At 38.4% G+C, this 18,722-nt stretch overlaps 1 protein-coding gene across 3 annotated transcripts in view; it reads left to right on the forward strand.

The window, feature by feature from the left end:
* Positions 1–825: 825 nt before the first annotated feature.
* SLC30A7 (solute carrier family 30 member 7) overlaps positions 826–18,722 on the forward strand; it is an 86,682-nt gene continuing 68,785 nt past the window's right edge. For 2 of the 3 annotated variants that reach the window (XM_032867228.1, XM_032867229.1), the window contains exons 1-3: positions 827–1,099; positions 1,315–1,416; positions 16,352–16,465. In XM_032867228.1, coding sequence (XP_032723119.1) covers positions 1,020–1,099; positions 1,315–1,416; positions 16,352–16,465 — 296 coding nt within the window. In that variant the 5' untranslated portion in view covers positions 827–1,019. Of the gene's footprint in view, positions 1,100–1,314; positions 1,417–16,351; positions 16,466–18,722 lie in introns of all 3 variants that reach the window. The other variant, XM_032867230.1, reaches the window with a different exon arrangement.

Below are 18,722 nucleotides of genomic sequence, written 5' to 3' on the forward strand. Positions count from 1 at the left end.
TACAGGAACGTTCCAACGACTGTGGGTGCCCGGGACAAGCCCGAGAGCTCGCCTCTTTGCGCCCCGCGCGTCCTCGCGCACCACCGGCGGGTCAGCTCCTACAGCACCTCCCTCAAAGGCGCAGGGAGGGTCTGACAAGAATTACAGCCGCCGCTGCGGCCCCCGGGATGACCTGGAAGTGAAGGGGACCTGCACGAACTCGAGAGTTTTGAGGGGCTCGCGGAATGAGACTGTCCGGGAGGCGATGCCTTACCCAAACCTCAATTCCAACACGGTCTTTCTCTTTAAAGGGCTTCTTCTGGATTCATTTAACATTCTTTCGAAAGGCATGTATTGATTGCCTCACACTTGGCCGTACGGAAGGCCAGGCTCTGTTTTCGGGGGACTGGCGTACTAGGACTTGGGTGCCCCCCGAGTTCCCCCAGCAAAACCATCACTTGCGCTCCCTGCAGACTGGCGGCTGCAGTACAGGTTGCCGCCTGGGTTCTAAAGCATTGCCATCTCAGACTCCGGGATTTATTGCCAATAGGGGGAAATGGCGAAAGGGCAGGCGCTGGATGCCCGCGCATCCGGGAATATCAGTGGTAGGCGGTCGGGGTGGGCGAGAGCGGGCCTCCAGCCTCCCAGCTATCCCAGTCTGTGGGCCGCCACCTTGGGATCTTATTCGTGCCTACATCTCAGGGGGGGCTCACTAACTACCCAGCAGTTGCCACCTTTTTCTGCCCCCTGCTACCTCTTAGCAGCTCCCACCCCGCCCCCGCCGCAAGCCCCGCCCCTGCCGCGCTGGCTCCGCCCCCGGCCCCGCCTCCTCCTTTCGCGTCCCAGGACGCGTTGCGCGGCCCGGGCCGGAAGTCGGCGAGTTCCCGGGTGTGTGTCTGTGTCTGTCTGTGTCTCGAAGCGGCGCGCGGCCCGGGACAAACGCTGGGGAATCCCGTCTGAGGCGTCACCACTGTCACTGCCATCACCCACGGATCCACTTCTAGAGGGGAGTAGACCCGGCCTTTCGCCGGGCGGAGAAGATGTTGCCCCTGTCCATCAAGGACGATGAATACAAACCACCCAAGTTCAATCTGTTCGGCAAGATTTCGGGCTGGTTTAGGTGCGGGGTGATATTTTTGCGGGAAGGGGGTATCCGGTCGAAGGGGAGAAGGCCCAGACCTAAGGATGGCCCGAGGTCCAGGGCGGGAGCGTCAGGGACAGCTTCCTTCGCTGTGAGGAAAGGAGCGTTTGGACTGGGAGGGTCTTGAAAGGGCACCCAACCTCCGGGTCCTGGCACCCCTTTGACTCCCGCCTCTCCACTTTTATCACTCCCAGGTCTATCCTGTCGGACAAGACGTCCCGGAACCTGTTTTTCTTCCTGTGCCTGAACCTCTCTTTCGCTTTTGTTGAACTACTCTACGGCATCTGGAGCAACTGGTAACCAAAAGGGAAAAGCAGGGCGGAAGCAGGGGGTGGGGGAGACAAGCAGTTTGCTTAGTGCCACGTAGCTCCTCACCAGGAGGTTCAGGTCTTGCCTTTGCCATTCCGCTCTGCTGCTGAGTTGCTTTCTCAATTTCACACCAATCTGGAAAGGCTACTTTGAAGATCCGGGGCCCATCGTGTGCAGTAGCATTAAGATTTGGGTCCCGCCCTCCCACCCCTCCCGTCAAACAAGAGTGACAAGTCTCCTTCATTTTGGCTGATAGTCATTCTTGACTACAAACCTTAGCTTTGCTCACTTTCTTGAAATTGGGAGAAACCTTTTCCTGCCTCTTTGGGGTGGGAGTGTTCCTTGCTTCCCTCGTGGGGGGAGTGGCATTTGGTTTTCACCCTTAAGATTCCTAGAGGGAATATCTGAGATGTTCAGCTTAATTTATTAGGTCTTGGGATGGGAAAGGGCTTTATAAAGGGTATACCCAGAGAAATATGTTACAACTGCCTCATGATTTTCCTGATTTTGACTGCACTAGAAAATTCCATATAGTTTTCTACAAACTTACATCTCTTGAATTGATGGGTTTGTGTGTGCCATCTTTGGGTTTGTTTGTTTTTGAAACTTCTTTAGGAAGAGTAAAATTCAGGGATTCTGTAAATGAAGCACTGTTGTCTGGGTATTTGCCGTTGAATAACGTAGGGGCTTGTAAAATTCTTCAGCTAACAATAAGATCATTACACTTCTAAGTGTGCTGAATGCTCTTTAAATCTCACACTCATATGAGAATCTGATAAAAACCAGCACTTAAAATTTTATATAAAACTTCAGGGTGATACTGTGTTCCTTGAAATACATCTTGAACAGCTTAAGAACTCATGCCATTTATACTTTATTTTCTATTAATTAGAGTTAGTCTTTTTCCTTAGTCCATTTTCAGAGAGACTTTCTGTCCTTGATCTTAATCTCTATTAAGAATGAACAATGATATTAAATAAGATCACCATTTTTTGTGACATTTACATTTTTGTGTGAAAAAGTGGACTTCTTTTCATTTCAGATGTCAACTCAGTTTTATAAAAAATACTCAGTACATTATGAAGGTTATTGATTTAGTCACCTCTTTATTTTTTTTTTATTTTTTTCAAAGATTTTATTTATTTATTTGACAGAGATCACAAGCAGGCAGAGAGGCAGGCAGAGAGAGAGGAGGAAGCAGGCTCCCTGCTGAGCAGAGAACCCGATGCGGGGCTCGATCCCAGGACTCTGAGATCATGACCTGAGCCGAAGGCAGCAGCTTAACCCACTGAGCCACCCAGGCACCCCTAGTCACCTCTTTAAAAGGCATATTGAAACATAACAAAATCTTAGTATACATAATAACCACTTTAAATCCTTTGGGAAGCTGATATAAGTATCCTATAATAGTACTATCCTTTGATGTATTGTGTGTATTAAAAGCAGTATGATGTATTGTAAATCAAGCTTTATTATAAATATACAGTATTTATAATTTATTTTGCTCTTCTTAAATTATGCCATATTGTGGCATATGTACTAACTGTATCAAGACTATAACTTGGTTTGCATATGTACACTTTAGCTACTGTTACTTTATATTATAATACACTGTCTTTCAATATGGCCTTCCATGCATAAATTACTGTGTGAAATGTCTTGATCAAGGAAATTATATTTGAAGTGCCTAAACCACTTCTTTCATGGAAAGTTAAGTGTAAAGTAAATTTTTGATCTGTAGAGGTCTATTGAGGAAATTATAGTTGACCTTTGAACAACATGGGGATTGGAGCATGAACCTTGTACAGTCAGAAATCTGTGTATAACTTTTGACTCCCCCCCCCAAAACTTAACTTCAAATAGCCTAGTATCGGCCATAAGCCTTAGTGATAACATGAACAGTTGATTAATATGTATTTTGTATGTTATATGTATTATGCACTATATTCTTACAATAAAGTAAGCTGAAGAAATCTTATTAAGAAAATCATAAGGAAGAGAAAATACATTTATGGTACTACAATGTATGGAAAAATATCTGCGTATAAGTGGACTCCAGCAGTTCAAGCCTGTGTTGTGCATAGATCAACTGTACTAAAACCATTGTTTTCCAGGCCATTTGTCTACATGCATCAGTACATAAGAAAAACATCAGTGGTACATGACTTTTTCTTCTGCCCTTTAGTGGCTTGTTCTCCTGACCTTAGGATCTCTTTTCCTCCAGTTTACTCTCTCTGATTATGTTATTATATCTTCCACATTTGAAATCTAGCTCTGAACTAGTATTTGTCATACCTAAATCATTTAGTAGGTATTCATCATGTTAACCTCCATATCCATAACCACTTATTCCCTAATACTAATTTTTTTAAGGATTTTATTTATTTGATAGCCAGAGATCAGAGGTATGCAGAGAGGCAGGCAGAGAGAGAGGAAGGGAAGCAGGCTCCCTGCTCAGCAGGGAGCCCGATGCGGGGCTCGATCCCAGGACCCTGGGATCAAGACCTGAGCCCAAGGCAGAGGCTTTAACCCACTGAGCCACCCAGGCGCCCCCTAATACTAATTTTTATCAGAGGAATGAGAGTCCAGTACATAGCTGTTGAAGCCTTGGCATATTTAAAAATTTCTTGGGCCTTGTCATAATTTGGATTTCTATGTCTTATTCAGATATTACAGTTTTTAGTCCCTTCTGTTGACTGATCAACAGTTTCTTTATTTGACTAGATTATCTCTGTTCCTGAAGTTTCAATTACATTTTAAGTTACTTGAAAAAAAGACCTCACCAAAATTTATTTTATCGTAGTCATTTTTGTGTTCATTTTCATTCTATCAAAATTAAGCTTCAAGATGTTGTGAACATGAAATGTCAATTTTTTTTCTATTATGGAATTAAAAGATGGATAAAACATGCTCTCTCTTCACAAAAGTTTATGGAAACAGTTGAACTAGTTGCAAAAAATGTTAAATAGTTCTGTTTTTTATTTAGAGACTTTATTTTTTTTTATTATTTTTTTCAGTGTTCCAAAATTCATTGTTTATGCACCACACCCAGTGCTCCATGCAATACATGCCCTCCATAATACCCACCACCAGTCTCACCCCACCCTCCACCCTACCCCCTCCAAAACCCTTTGTTTGTTTCTGAGTCCACAGTCTCTCCTGGAGACTATTATTTAAAGGAAGAACTTAGGCCATTCGGTTAGGTGTCTCATTCAGTTAGGCGTCTGCCTTTGGCTCAGGTCCCCTGACCTCAGGGTCCTAGCATCAGGCTCCCTGTTCAGTGGGAAGTCTGCTTTTCTTTCTCCCTCTGTGTGCATGCGTTTTCTCTCTCTCTCTCTCTCTCTCTCAAATAAGTAAATTTTTAAAAAAAATGAAGAACTTAGTTATAGTTGGTTTATATTTTTGATGGTGGGAATGTGTCATCAGTGGAAGAATAGCTAAGCTCTTTGTGTATTTTTCCACCATTAAATATCCACTGCTTTTTATTTTTCCACTAGAATGTAAACTTTATTAAATTATGGATCTTTTCTGTCTTATTCAGGCACCTCAGTGCATGGCACATAGTGTGCTTAATACATATTTGCTGAATGAAGAATGAAGAAATAATGAATATATGGAATTAATCTACCTACACTAAACATACTAACTAGCCCTAGTAGAGGGGAGAAATCATTAAACTCCTCTTTTCTCTTATTCTTTGAAGTTGGTAGGAAAATAGTAGGAATACCATATGTGATTTTTCATTCTATAGGGTTCTTTTTCCTTCTAGCATTTTCATTGCTATTTATTGTTGAGTAACTACTAAATCTCAAATTAATATAGTATAAGTATGGGTTTTTTGTTGTTGTTGTTGTTGTTTTTTGTTTTACAGAGAGAGTGAAATAGGGAGAGAGGGAATACAAGCAGGGGAAGTGGGAGAGGGAGAATCAGGCTTCCTACTGAGCAGGGAGCCGGAGGACCCTGGGATCATGACCTGAGCCAAAGGCAGATGCTAACGACTGAGCCATCCAGGTGCCCCAAGTATGTGGTTTTGTACAAAGATTAAGTTCTTAATGAAATTACAGAAAAATCTCCAAATAATGATTTCTTAAATAAGACAAAACTTTATTTCCAAGATGGCTATTAGAGTTCCAGCCATTCCTAGCAGCAGATTGTTCAGAATGGAGAGAAAAACTGATAAAAAGTGTATATAGTGTCTCTTAAGGAGATTTATCTGGACAGATGTAGAGCACTTTGACTTATATTTCAGTGGCTAAACCTTCATCATTTTGGTCATGCCTGGTTGCAAATGTCTTTGGTCCAGTCAAACTGGTATCCTGCTGAAAGTCAAAGATTCTTTGCTAAGAAAGATACTGTAGGCTCAGGAAGTGGGACTAGAAAGAGATAAGCTAGTTTGACTTCTTTTATAGATAGAAAACTGAGGCCCAGAGTTTTTTTCCCCTAGAGTAACAAGAGAGCCTAGAAGCACCTCTCATTGTTTTTGTTTTTGTTTTTCCACTACACACAATTTTTTTTTCTAGTATCTTACTATAGTTTCCTTTGTTCTTACTCTGTTTTATTTTATGTGTACTTCACTGTCTGTTAGAAAATTTAATTTCAGTAATTTTTTTTTTTAAAGATTTTATTTATTTGACAGAGAGGGATCACAAGTGGGCAGAGAGGCAAGCAGACAGAGAGAGAGAGGAGGAAGCAGTCTCCCTGCAGAGCAGAGGGCCTGCTGTGGGACTTGATCCCAGGACCCTGAAATCATGACCTGAGCTGAAGGCAGAGGCTTAACCCACTGAGCCACCCAGGTGCCCCCGTCAGTAATATTTTTTACCAAGGCTATTACAATCATTTTCCCTTTAGACATAAAGGGAAGTCATATAACTCTAAAGATAAATGTCTTTGTATTACCAAAGTAAATATTTGTTCAGGAAATGTTTTAGGCCATACCGGACAATTGATTTGTTCCTATTATATGTCATAGCATATGCTTGTAAAGTAACTCTTTGGTAAAGAAAATGCCATTAATCGCATTTTTCTATAGAATTCAAACATGTATATCTTAATCTTCTATCAACTTTTCCTCTCTCAAAAGACAACATTACTTCCCAGTCCATGGTGATGACTTTTACTTTCCTACACTTTTCATCTTAAAAATGCAGATAAATATTCCATTTTGCTGAGAATTTTTTTAAGTAAGGGATTATATAATGGAATGTAGTGGAGTTGAGGGTTTTTCATTGTAACTCTCATTAGTTTAACAATTTATACAGATGTCAGGATTCTGATTTCTTGGTAATAAATTGAGAGTTAATTGTTTCTTTTCTCCATTCCATCTAAGGAAAATCTATCTTGATTATTCCCTATATTCAATTTTTAATTAATCTTTAACAACCACCATAAATATACTGTTAGCTTGGTTACCAATAGACCTTTTTAAAATTTTTTAGTATGGAAAATTTTAAACATAAGTAAAAGTAGAGAGTTTAATGAACCTCATGTCCCTTCCCATCACCCAGATTTAACATTTGTCAACATGTAACCTATTCCATTTCCTCTTGCCTTTACCTTCCTTATGCTTTTACGTGTCCTACCACTGGATTATTTTAACACAGGTACCAACTGTAATTTCTTTCAAAAGAAATACTAATGCTTCAGAATGAGTGTCTAAAAAATAAGAACCCACCCCCCTTTTTAAAAATACTACTCAATGCTATTCTCATCTTTAAAAATTGGCAATTCATTAAAAAATTAGCAATTTATTAATATCAGTTGTCTAGTTAAGTGTTCAGATGACCCTTATTATCTCATAATTTCTTTTTATAGTTATTTTAATAAATCAGAATCCAAACATGATCTAATCCCAACAAGATCTATAGTATTTGGTGGATATGTCTCTTAAGTCTCAATTTATGGGCTTCCTTCCTTCGTTTTTGCCTCTAGTAGACCTTAAAATCTTTTCCGAAAGTTTCTTTTGCTAAATGTTCTATTTACATTTATTATATTTTGCTTCAACGATCAGGTTTCTCTTTTGTATCCTAAGAAGTTTTCATTATTAAAATATATTTAGAAAGTAGTCATTTCAAAAAAGTTAAAAAATCATAGAGAAACTGACAATTTTTAAAGATGGGAGCCTAAAACAAGAGTGCTGCTTTTAGCAACTAGTTTTTCTTCATCAGGTTACATTTGGTATAAATCAGATAAAATTAGATACCATGAAATACTCTGCTGTCTTCATTTATAAGGAAATTTATGCCATGTAGTTTAAATGACAATTCAAAATAAGAAACATTTGCTAATATTGAAGATGAACAATAAAATTGACCTTCCTAATGAGTAGTATTTTGATACATGATAGGTGAATAGAGAACTAGAAATATACTCTTTTTCATATGAGTTTGCCTACATAGTTGCCGCTGAGTATTTTCAAATCATGATACCAGGTTTAAATAAAAAGACCATTTGCAATGCTTTAAGAACATGATGTTCTTCCACTTTAGAAGAGAGAATGGTTTTTCAGGTAGACTCATATTTTACAATATACTGAAAATGAAATTAACGTTTTAATGAAAATTAAAGTTACTTAAAATTTAAATAAAATTAAAATCTCATTTTGATGAGTATTAAAATTCCCAAGCTATATTTAAAACTCTTGAAAAGGGAACCTAATTGGTATAGTATACAGAAGACATTTACCATCTTTCCCCTCTTAGGGCAATGTGTGATGTCCACTAAATATATTTAAAATAAATTTGTCATAAAAAAAAGATAGTGTGTATTAATTTGCTAGGACTGCTGTAACAAAGTACCACAGTAGAAAGTTACAATCTTGTGGTTCTGAAGACTCGAATTCTAGGATCAAGGAATTGGCCATGCTAGTTCCTTCTGAGGTCAGCCAGGGAGAATGTTTTTACTTTCCCTTAGCTTCAGTTGCTTTGCTGGCAATCTTCACATTCCTTGGCTTGTGGAAGTCTCATCTGATACCTTATCTTGACTCAGTGGTCTCTGTGGGTGCTGTCTGTCTCCAGGTTTCCCCTTGTTATAAGGACAATAGTCATTGGACCTGGGCCCACCTCACTGACCTAATCTTAATGAATTATGTCTGCAGTGACCCTGTTTCCAAACTGGCTCACATTCTTAGGTACTGGAGATGTAGGACTTAAAATTAAGAATTTGGAAGAGGACACAATTCAACCCATACCAGGTTTTACTCAATATATATATACATCTGTATATCAGTAAATATTTTTTTATTTATATTTATTTAGAATGAATACCCTGAACCTTCTACAACTAATTTATGGCCATCTAAAATAGAAATCACATATATAATAAAATCCTTAAATTAAGAAATAAAACTGTTAAGAACCATGTATAGAGTGAAAAAAAAATAAGCCTACTAAATATGTAAATTAAGGTAGTTACTGAAATTGACTTTTAAATCTAGTTGTAAAATTCCATAAAGTTAAGGGAGGATGGGTAAAAATTCTCATTGTCTGGTTTTACTACAACACGACTACATTGTTTTATCAGTATAGGTCATTTTCTGAAACCAAATTTTGAAAGTAACTTACCATATTAGTCCTTTGTCACAGCATAGAAAAAAAAAATCATAGGCAATGTCTTTACTAGTGGTTTTATAATACAGTACAGAGATATTCATCAAATGGGTCTTTCATATTTGAAAATATAATAAAGTTATTATTTTCAGTGTTACATGACTGTTAAGGTTCAAGTATGTAGTATTGTAGAGATCCAATTATTCAAGGAGAGTTTTTTAAAATAACAGATCTGAGGGGTGTCTGGATGGCTCAGTGGGTTAAAGCCTCTCATCGAGCTCTCTGCTCAGCAGGGAGCCTGCTTCCCTTCCTCTCGCTCTGCCTGACTCTATGCCTACTTGTGATCTCTATCTGTCAAATAAATAAATAATCTTTTAAAAAAATAAAATAATATAACAGATCCGAGAGAATTGAACCTTTACTTTGTTCTCCTCAGGCATCAGTTTTCTTATTTAGTCTTTATTTATTCCTTTATTCTCATTCTGCTTTGAGTTGGGTATTAAATGAGTACAGACAATGCTTAAACTGTATTATGCATCTATATTTGAATAAGGTATACAAAGTTTAAGATAAAATTTAAGACATTTTCCAAAATACTTTGTGATGACTTGAAAGAGATTTACAAATTATTGTATTTTGGGGGGCATCCGGGTGGCTCAGTCAGTTAAGCCCCTGACTCTTGGTTTTGACTGAGGTCATGATGTCAGGACCTAAGATTGAGCCCTGAGGTGGGGCTCCACGCTCAGTGTGGAGTCTATTTGTCTCTGCCCCTCTGTTCCTCCCCGCTGCCTGCCCTTACTCGCTCTCTCTCTGTGTCTCTCTAGAATAAATAAATCTTTTTAAAAACATTATTGTATTTTTTAATGTATTGTTTTACTTCATTTTCTAATTTTATAATTATTCCAGATTATGAGAACATTTTAAAACTGCTTTTTCTACTTAGGTGAGGAATGGTTTTCACTTTAGTTTGTAGCACTTATAACTGAAGGCTCTGGCATCTAGCCAAATTGTCAAGAGCTATAGGTCATGGTGGGAACACTAGGTATTATGAGATATTAATAATTAATATAGGGATTTAATAATAATGGTAATAATAGGAATATTAATATAGCCTTAATGTGGCAAGCACTGTGATAAGTGTTTCACAGATACTAATTCAATCATTATAACATTTATGACATTTTTTATTATTATCCTGTTTAAGGGAGGGCTAAATTGAGGTGCAAAGTAGTTAAGCAATTTGAGATTGTCAGAACTAGTAAGTCGTGGAACTGGGATTTGAACCCAGGTACTTTGACTTCAGAAGTAGTGCTCTTAACCACTCTGATATGCCTTAGTTTTAAATATTGAGTTGTTGATATACTTGCTTTCAGAACATTTCTATTGAGCTTTCTTCAAGTTCACTGAATTATTTCCTTAGCTGTGTCCAGTCTTCTCATAAACCAGTTGGAAGAATTCTTCAGCACTGATACCTTGTTTTTTTATTTCTCCCATTTCCATTTAATTTTCACTTTTTTTTTAAATTTTTTTCTTATAAGGATTTTATTTATTTGAGAGAGAATGTGTGCATGCGTGCATATGGAAGCAGGGGAAGGAAAAGAGGGAAAGGGAGAGAGAGAATCCCCAGCAGACTCCTCACTGAGCACAGAGCCCCTCACTGGTGGCTGGATCCATGACCATGAGATCATGACCTGAGCTGAAATGAGGAGCTGGATACTCAAACAACTGGTACCCTTCCATTTACTTTTTAAAAAAATATTTCAGGGTCAGGGTACCTGGGTGGCTCAGTGGGTTAAGGCCTCTGCCTTTGGCTCAAGTCACAATTCCAGGGTCCTGGGATCGAGCTCCGAATTGGGGGCTCTGCTCAGCGGGGAGCCTGCTTCCTCCTCTCTCTCTCTCTCTCTCTGCCTGCCTCTCTGCCTACTTGTGATCTGCCTGTCAAATAAATAAATAAAATCTGAAAAAAAAAAAAAATTTTTTTTTTCAGGGTCTCTGGGATGACACAGTTGTTGAGCATGAGACTCTTGGTTTTGGCTCAGGTCATGATCTCAAGGTTGTGAGATGGAGTCCCATGTCAGGCTCCCTGCTCAGCTCAGTGTCTGCTTGGAATTCTCTCCCACTCCCTCTGCCCATCCCATTCATGTTTTCTCTCTCTCTCTCGCATTAATAAATCTTTTTTCTTAAATCTCATATTTTTCTGCTGGAATTCCCCAGTAATTCATACATTTTGTTCACCTTTTCCCATAGATCCTTTAACATATTAATTATAGTGATGATAGTTCCAGTATCTGAGCCAGTATTTTGGTCTGGTTCTGTTGACCGCTTTATCTATTCACAGTGAGTTCTTTCTCTTACTCTTTATTCTTTATCTTGGAATTTTTGATCAAAGGCTGGATATAGTGAATAAAAAGCTGTGGTTATTAAAATAATAGTATTTATAAACTAGAAATAGATATGCCTCTTCTGTCAAGCCATTATTGGGTTAGGTTTTTGCATGTGTCAGAGAAGCTTTCTCTTCATATTCCTGGCATTCCCACCCTCCCTACTAGTATTCCCCCCAAGCTGTAGGCTGCTGTTTCTTATTACTCAGTGCTAGGTTTTTAGTGACAGCAGAGGGGCATTCATTAACTTAACCCTGCCTCAGTCTTAAGCAGGCCCTGTGAACCTGGCCTTGGGAGTATGTTTTGTGTTGTTTTCAACATTTTTGCCCCTCTTGTGAAAGCAAAACTCTGCTGTGTACATGTGGATAGTCTTGGGTGAGAGTGAGTTTCCTGCTCTTTTTCCAGGGGTAGCAGAACATCTGCTTTGTGTTGGTGCAGAATTCTATGTCCCTCCTTTAGTGACTGTTTTTAGTGGTTGCTTTAGTATGCATAATATGGATTTTTAACTTACCACAAATATGTTTATCTTTTTTAAAAAAACTTATATTTTCTACTGTCCTAAGCGCTTATTGCCATTCATTTCACTTTTATGTGTTGAAACTCCACAATACAGTGCACCTGTGTTTGCTTTATACCAGGAGTTAGCAAACTTTCTCTAAACAGCAGATGGTGAATATTTTAGGCTTCAAGGGCCATAAGGTCTCTCACAACTTCTCTATTCTACTGTTATAGCACAGAAGCATCAGTAGACAGTATATAAATGGATGAGTGTAACTGTGTTCCTGTAAAACTTTATTTACAAAAATAGATGGTGATCTGGGCCATAGCTTGCTGATCTCTGCCTTAGATAGTTATCATTTTTTAAAAAGGGCTTTATTGAGATAACTCATATACCATACAATTCACTGATTTAAGGTATATAATTAAATGGCTTTTAATATACTCACAGAGTTGTAAAACCATCACAACAATAAATTTTAGAACAGTTTTATTCCCTGAAAGAAGCCTTGCACCTGTAGCCATTGCCCTCTAATTCCCTTATCCCCTGATTTGCCCTAATTCTAGGCAACCACTAATCTACTTTCTGTCTGTATATATTAGCCTACTCTGGCCTTTGATATAAATGGAATCATAATGTATGATCCTTTGTGACAGGTTTGTTGTATTTAGCATGATGTTTTCAAGGGTCATCCATATTCTACATGTGTTAGCATTCATTTATTTTTATTGCCAAATAATATTCCAGCAGTGTGTGAGAATTCTGGTTTCTCTACATCCTCACCAACACTTCTTACTGGTTTTTTTTGACTTAGTTATCAAAGTGTGGGTATGAAGGTGTTTCTCATTGTTTTGATTTGCATTTCCCTGAAAGGTAGTTAATGATGTTTAGTATCTTGTATGTGTTTATTGGCCATTTGTGTTTCTTTTTTGGAGAAATGTTTACTCAGGTTCTTTGTTCATTTAAAAAATTAGATTATTTATCTTGGGGCTTCTGGATGACATAGTTGGTTAAGTGACACCTTGGTTTTGGCTCAGGTTGTGATCTCAGGGTCATGAGATCTGGCACTGCATCAGGCTCCACCCTCAGTGCAGAGACTGCTTAAGAGTCTCTCTCCCTCTGCCCCTCCCTCTGGTGCTTGCTCGCTCTCTTTCAAATGAATAAATGAATCTTAAAAAAAAAAAAGAAAGAAAATGGATTTTTTACTTTTTGAAGTGTTTTAAGAGTTTTTCATATAGTGGTACCTGGCTAGCTCAAACGGTGGAGCCTGCAACTGTTTATCTTGGGGTTGTGAGTTCAAGGCCCATGTTGGGTGTAGAGATTACTTAAAAAAATATTTTAAGGGGCACCTGGGTGGCTCAGCAGGTTAAAGCCTCTGCATTTGGCTCAGGTCATGATCTCAGGGTCCTGGGATCGAGCCCCACGTTGGGCTCTCTGCTCAGCAGGGAGACTGCTTCCTCCTCTCTCTCTGCCTGCCTCTCTGCCTGCTTGTGGTCTCTGTCTGTCAAATAAATAAATAAGATCTTTAAAAAAATTTTTTTTTTTAAAAACAGAAAAAGAGTTCTTCCTATACTCTGTATACAAGCCCCTTGTTAAATATATGATTGGCAGATACTTCCTCACACACGTGCATTATCTTTTAACTTTGTTATTATTGTCCTTGGAGGAACATAAGTTTTAAAATTCCAGTGATGTCCAGTCTATGTTTTCTGTTTTTGCTGTTACTTGTGCTTTTGATGTCTTATTTATATAAGAAACTGTTGCCCAATCCAAGGTGGTGAATATTTTAGTTTTTATGCGTAGGTCTTTGATCTATTTTGGGTTAATTTTTGTGTATGGTATGAAATAAGGGCAAAAACCATTTTTTGCATGTGGGTTTCCAGGTGTAACAGTGCATTTGTTGAAAACACTGTTCTTTGTATCTTGGCATCCTTGTCAGAAGTCAGTTGACCATAAATGTGAGGATTTATTTCTAGATTCTAAATTCTGTTCCGTTGCTCTATAGGTTTACTTTTGTGCCGGCACCACACTGTTTTGATTACTGTAACTCTGTAGTAAACTTTGAAATTGGGAAGTTTGAGTCCTCCACCTTGCTTTTCTGTATGAATTTTAAGAACAGCTTATTACTTTTTTCAAAGAAGTCAGCTGGGATTTTCATAGGAGTGAGTTGAATCTGTAGATCAATTGGGGAAGTATTGGCATCATAACAGTGTTGTCTTCTGATCCATAAATATGGATGTCTTCCCATTTATTTAGGTCTTTTTAATTTTTTCATCAGTATTCTATATTTTAGAGTATAAATTTTATATTTTTTGTTAAATGTGTTTGTATTTTTTTTGATGCTATTGCAAATGGAAATTTTATTTTATTTTATTTTTTGTATCATTCCTATATAGGAATACAGTTCATTTTTGTATGTTGATAACTGTGTCCTGCAACCTTGCCAAACTTATTTATTTTAATAGGTTTTTAGTAGAGTCCTTAAGATTTTATATATATAAGATCCTGTCATCTGCAGATAGTGATAGTTTTATTCCTTCACTTCCAGTCTGGGTGTCTTTTATTTCCTCCTAACTTCCCTTGTTAGATCCTCCAGTATAATGTTAAATAGAAGTAGTGAGAGGGGACATCCTTATCTTATACCTGATCTTAGGGGGAAACATTCAGTCATTAGCCATTAATTGTGCTGTGGGATTTTTGTAGATGCCATTTAAGAATTGAGGAAATTCTTTCTATTCCAAGTGTGTTGAGTGTTTTTGTTATGAAGGGGAATGTTAAATTTTGTCCAACTCTTTTGACACCTGTTGAGATGATCTTGTGGTTTTGTCTTTTATCCTATTGATATGATGTGTTTGATTGATTGATTGATTTTCATATATTGAACCAACCTTCCAGTGTTGGGATTAATCCCACTTGGTCACAGTGTATACTTTTTAAAATATATATTCTTTGATTCCATTTGCTAGTATTTGTTGAAGATTTTTGTATGTATATTTGTGAAAGATTACTCTCTTTCATTTCTTGTGGTGTCTTTTGTCTCATTTTGGTATGCATTTTGGTATGAGAGTAATACTGCTCTTATACAGTGAATTGGGAAGCATTTCTTCATCATCTGTTTTTTTGGAAGAGTTTGTAAGGGATTGGTATTTATTGTTCTTTAAATGTTTGGTAGGGGCGCCTGGGTGGCTCAGTGGGTTAAGCCTCTGCCTTCGGCTCAGGTCATGATCCCAGGGTCCTGGGATCGAGCCCCGCATCGGGCCCTCTGCTCAGCGGGGAACCTGCTTCCTGCTCTCTCTCTGCCTGCCTCTCTGCCTACTTGTAATTTCTGTCTGTCGGGTAAATAAATAAAATCTTAAAAAAAAAAAAATGTTTGGTAAAATTTATGTTTAAAAAAATAATAGGGACCAAGGTTAATAGTATTGATGCCCAGAAATGTGCACACCTGTTACTTTGTCAGGCCGTTAGTGTGGGGGTTTTGAGTCTCTGATCAAGAGTTGACTAGCAACAAGCCACTGACTTCAGATTTTTTTTTAAATTTTATTTATTTATTTGACAGAGAAAGATCAAGATCACAAGTAGGCAGAGAGGCAAGCAGAGAGAGGGGGAAGCAGGCTCCCCGCTGAGCAGGGAGCCCGATATGGGGTTTGATCCCAGGACCCTGAGATCATGACCTGAGCCGAAGGCAGAGGCTTAACCCACTGAGCCACCCAGGTGCCCTTGACTTCAGATTTTTTGAGTGTCTTTTACCACCTTCTGTTTAGGGTAGGGCTTGGGGTCCTGGAGGATTTTTTCAGTGTTCTTGCTCCACTGTCAGTTTTCAGCAAGCCCTGCACACCTTGCCCCAGGGGAGTCTCTGTTCTTGCTCAGCTCTCGCAGATAGATTGCTATTGTTTTGTACTCTAGTCAAGGCTTTGGTTGCAGGGGAGAGAGAATTTGGTTCTCCTGCTGGAGCCTTATTTTTAGGCAGTCCCTTCATACTTAGAGCCAGAGTGGGTATTATTAATGTTCCTGCCCCTTCTCCCACCTCTCCCCACAGCCTTTTATCAAAAAAAGGAACAGTTGTCTTACCCTCTTCCAATAGCAGCAGACCTTTGCTTTTTATCAATGTAAGATCTTGGGCCCAACGTGGCTTCAGACTTGCCCCCAGCAGTAGATGGCTGGGTTTTTTTTCTCTCTCTCTTTCAGTGGCAGCTGACCTCTCCCAGTCATCAGAGGGTGGACAAATTCCTGCCCCTTCTCCAGTAGCAGCTAGCTTTGTTTTTACCCCTCTTTCAGTAGAAGCTGTTTTTTTTTTCCCCCCCCTTGGGCAAGGGTTGTTAGGATTTCCTTCTTAGGGTGTTTAAAATTTATCCTTAATATTTTTCTATATATGGTATTTCAAGGTTCTCTTTTTAGAAGATTAGTTCCTGATAAGCAGAAGGACATTGAGAGAATTTAGAGAAGGATGCTTACTATTTGGTTACTATTATAATATGCCAATATGTCTGTTCTTTTACAGCTTAGGCTTGATTTCCGACTCTTTTCACATGTTTTTCGATAGCACTGCCATTTTGGCTGGATTGGCAGCATCTGTTATTTCAAAATGGAGAGATAATGATGCTTTCTCTTATGGGTAAGACTTTTTAAAAACCTTTTTTTTTAAAAAGCATAAGAAATACAGAAAAAATACAAATCTTAAGCACATGAATTTTCACAAATTGAACACATTTGTGTAACTTGAGCCCTTAACCCGCCTGCCCCCCATTGCCTCCTTCTGGTTCCTTCCTGTGCAGTACTCCCTAACTCGGTGGATTCGTTTTACCTGTTTTGGAACAGTGTTTAATTGGAATCTACAGCATGTACTTTTTTTTGCATCTAAGTTCTTTTGCATTCTTTTGCTTAGAGGTAGGACATCTTGGTTTTACCAAAAAATTTTAAGTGAAATTTTTTGCTAGATAGGAGACTTTCTTAACTCTTAACCTATTTTGGGCGCGGAGGGGGGTGGAGAAGAAGAAAGTTTCAGTATATAAAAATGGTCATGTTTCTTTTTTAGAGGGATATTTTGTTACTGACTTATTTAAAGTTATCTTTTCCTGATATGATTTTATATTATTTACCCTCTTCAAGCTCTGCTTTTATGAAAAATGTTTCTTTTCATACTCTTGCTCAATTTGGATAATTAGTCAAATGTTGGAGAGTGTTTTTATGCTGGAGAGACTATATTGGAACATCTGGTCTCACTTCTGAGCCTAGTATTATTTAGAGGCAGAGTTTACCTTTTGCCATCACTGATTGGGAGAAGCAGTGGAGTGTCCAGTGTTTGATTGACTCTGCCTGAATGTTTTCTTTTTCAAGTTCATAGAGTATTTTGCAGTGTAGTTATATTTATGTGTAAGCAGCACTTGGGGGTAATACCTTCCTTCTCCGTCTCTCCACCTTCTTTCTCTTTCCTGTTCCCCTCTCTCACCTCTTACTTGTTGACTCTTTCTCTTCTGTCCCCCTCCCTTGTGAGTGCTTTCTCGCATTATCTCCTTTCTTCATTCTTACCTGTTTTCTCTTTTACTCTCATCTCCATCCTCATCTTCTCTGCCGTCTCTCCTGAACTCCTGTCTCCCTTCTCTTGTTCTTTTTTTCCAGTTCCTTGTGCCTCTGCTCATGATCTCTCCCTGTTCCTCGGCCTTTCACACCCCTTCTTCTCTTTCTCTCTCCCACACATCTTTTATCTTTTTTTTCTCCTGTTTTCTCTCTCTCTCTCTCCCCTCGGCCACTGTCTCTCTTGAGGCTCTTTCTTATTCCTCCTCCCTCTCAACTTCTTAGCCCTAGTTCTTTCTTCTCTCCCATCCCCAGTCTCATTCCTTTTTTCACTTATCCTCCTTCCAGAAGGTTCCCTTTCCTTTATAGTGTCTCTCCTTCTGTCCTACCTGTTCACATCCACTGTCTTATGCACACTGCTTCCTGTTCTTTCTTTTACTCTTGTTCCCTCACTGCTTCTTCTTTCTCTCCACCATCGCTTTTGTTCTCAAGCCAGAACGCATGCACTTTCTCTTGTATGTGCTCTTGTTCTCTTCAGATATTTATCGAGGGCCCATATGAGTCTGGCTCTTTGCTACTTTTAAAGATGAATAAAAGATGGCTTCTGCCTTGGAGGAACTTGTGCTCTAATGAGGAAACAATACTGTAAAAAAACACCATAAAAACTGTACATTGTGACAAGTGCCAAAAGAAAGATAGATGAAATTCTGTGACAGAACTTGCTGATTTGGGGTATAACCAAAGTGATGTGGCTATTTGTAAGATTATAAAAAGTGAGACAAAAAACACTAATATACTGTTTCTATTGACTACAGTGAGGGATCTCTATATCTATAAATCCAAATAGCTCAGAAGAGAACATTTTCCGTGGCATTATGCAATCAAAAGATTCCTAAGTGTATTTTGGATCATTAAAGAAAGATTGCATGTAAAGTTCTAATCTTATGTTGGAAAATAAGTAATTCATATGTACTATAAATAAAAAATCTGATTAGAATATCTTATTTAACAATTTTTCAGAAAAAATTAAAAAAATATTCAGGATAAACAGTAGGTGACAATTAAAATTATCAGTACCTTAAATCTTAGGGTACCTATTTTTTTCTATTTATAAAAAGCACAGTGTCTCATTCTAAGATGGTTTTTAGGAACAGCTTTGAATACCTCAGTATCATAGCAGCTTTTAACTATTCAACTCTAACTAGTTAATATAGGAGAGTGATATTCTTGCCACCTTTTTATTTCTTGTTTTGTCTTCTTGTTTGCTTTTTTCTTTTGAGAAGGGAAAAATTAGTAAAATCTAATGCAACATTTGAAACTATTAATAGTTGCTATAGTAGTAAGTAGCAGCAGTAGTA

The sequence above is a fragment of the Lontra canadensis genome, unplaced genomic scaffold (genome assembly GCF_010015895.1).
Source record: "Lontra canadensis isolate GAN:19392208 unplaced genomic scaffold, GSC_riverotter_1.0 scaffold33, whole genome shotgun sequence".
Classification (NCBI taxonomy): Eukaryota; Metazoa; Chordata; class Mammalia; order Carnivora; family Mustelidae; genus Lontra; species Lontra canadensis.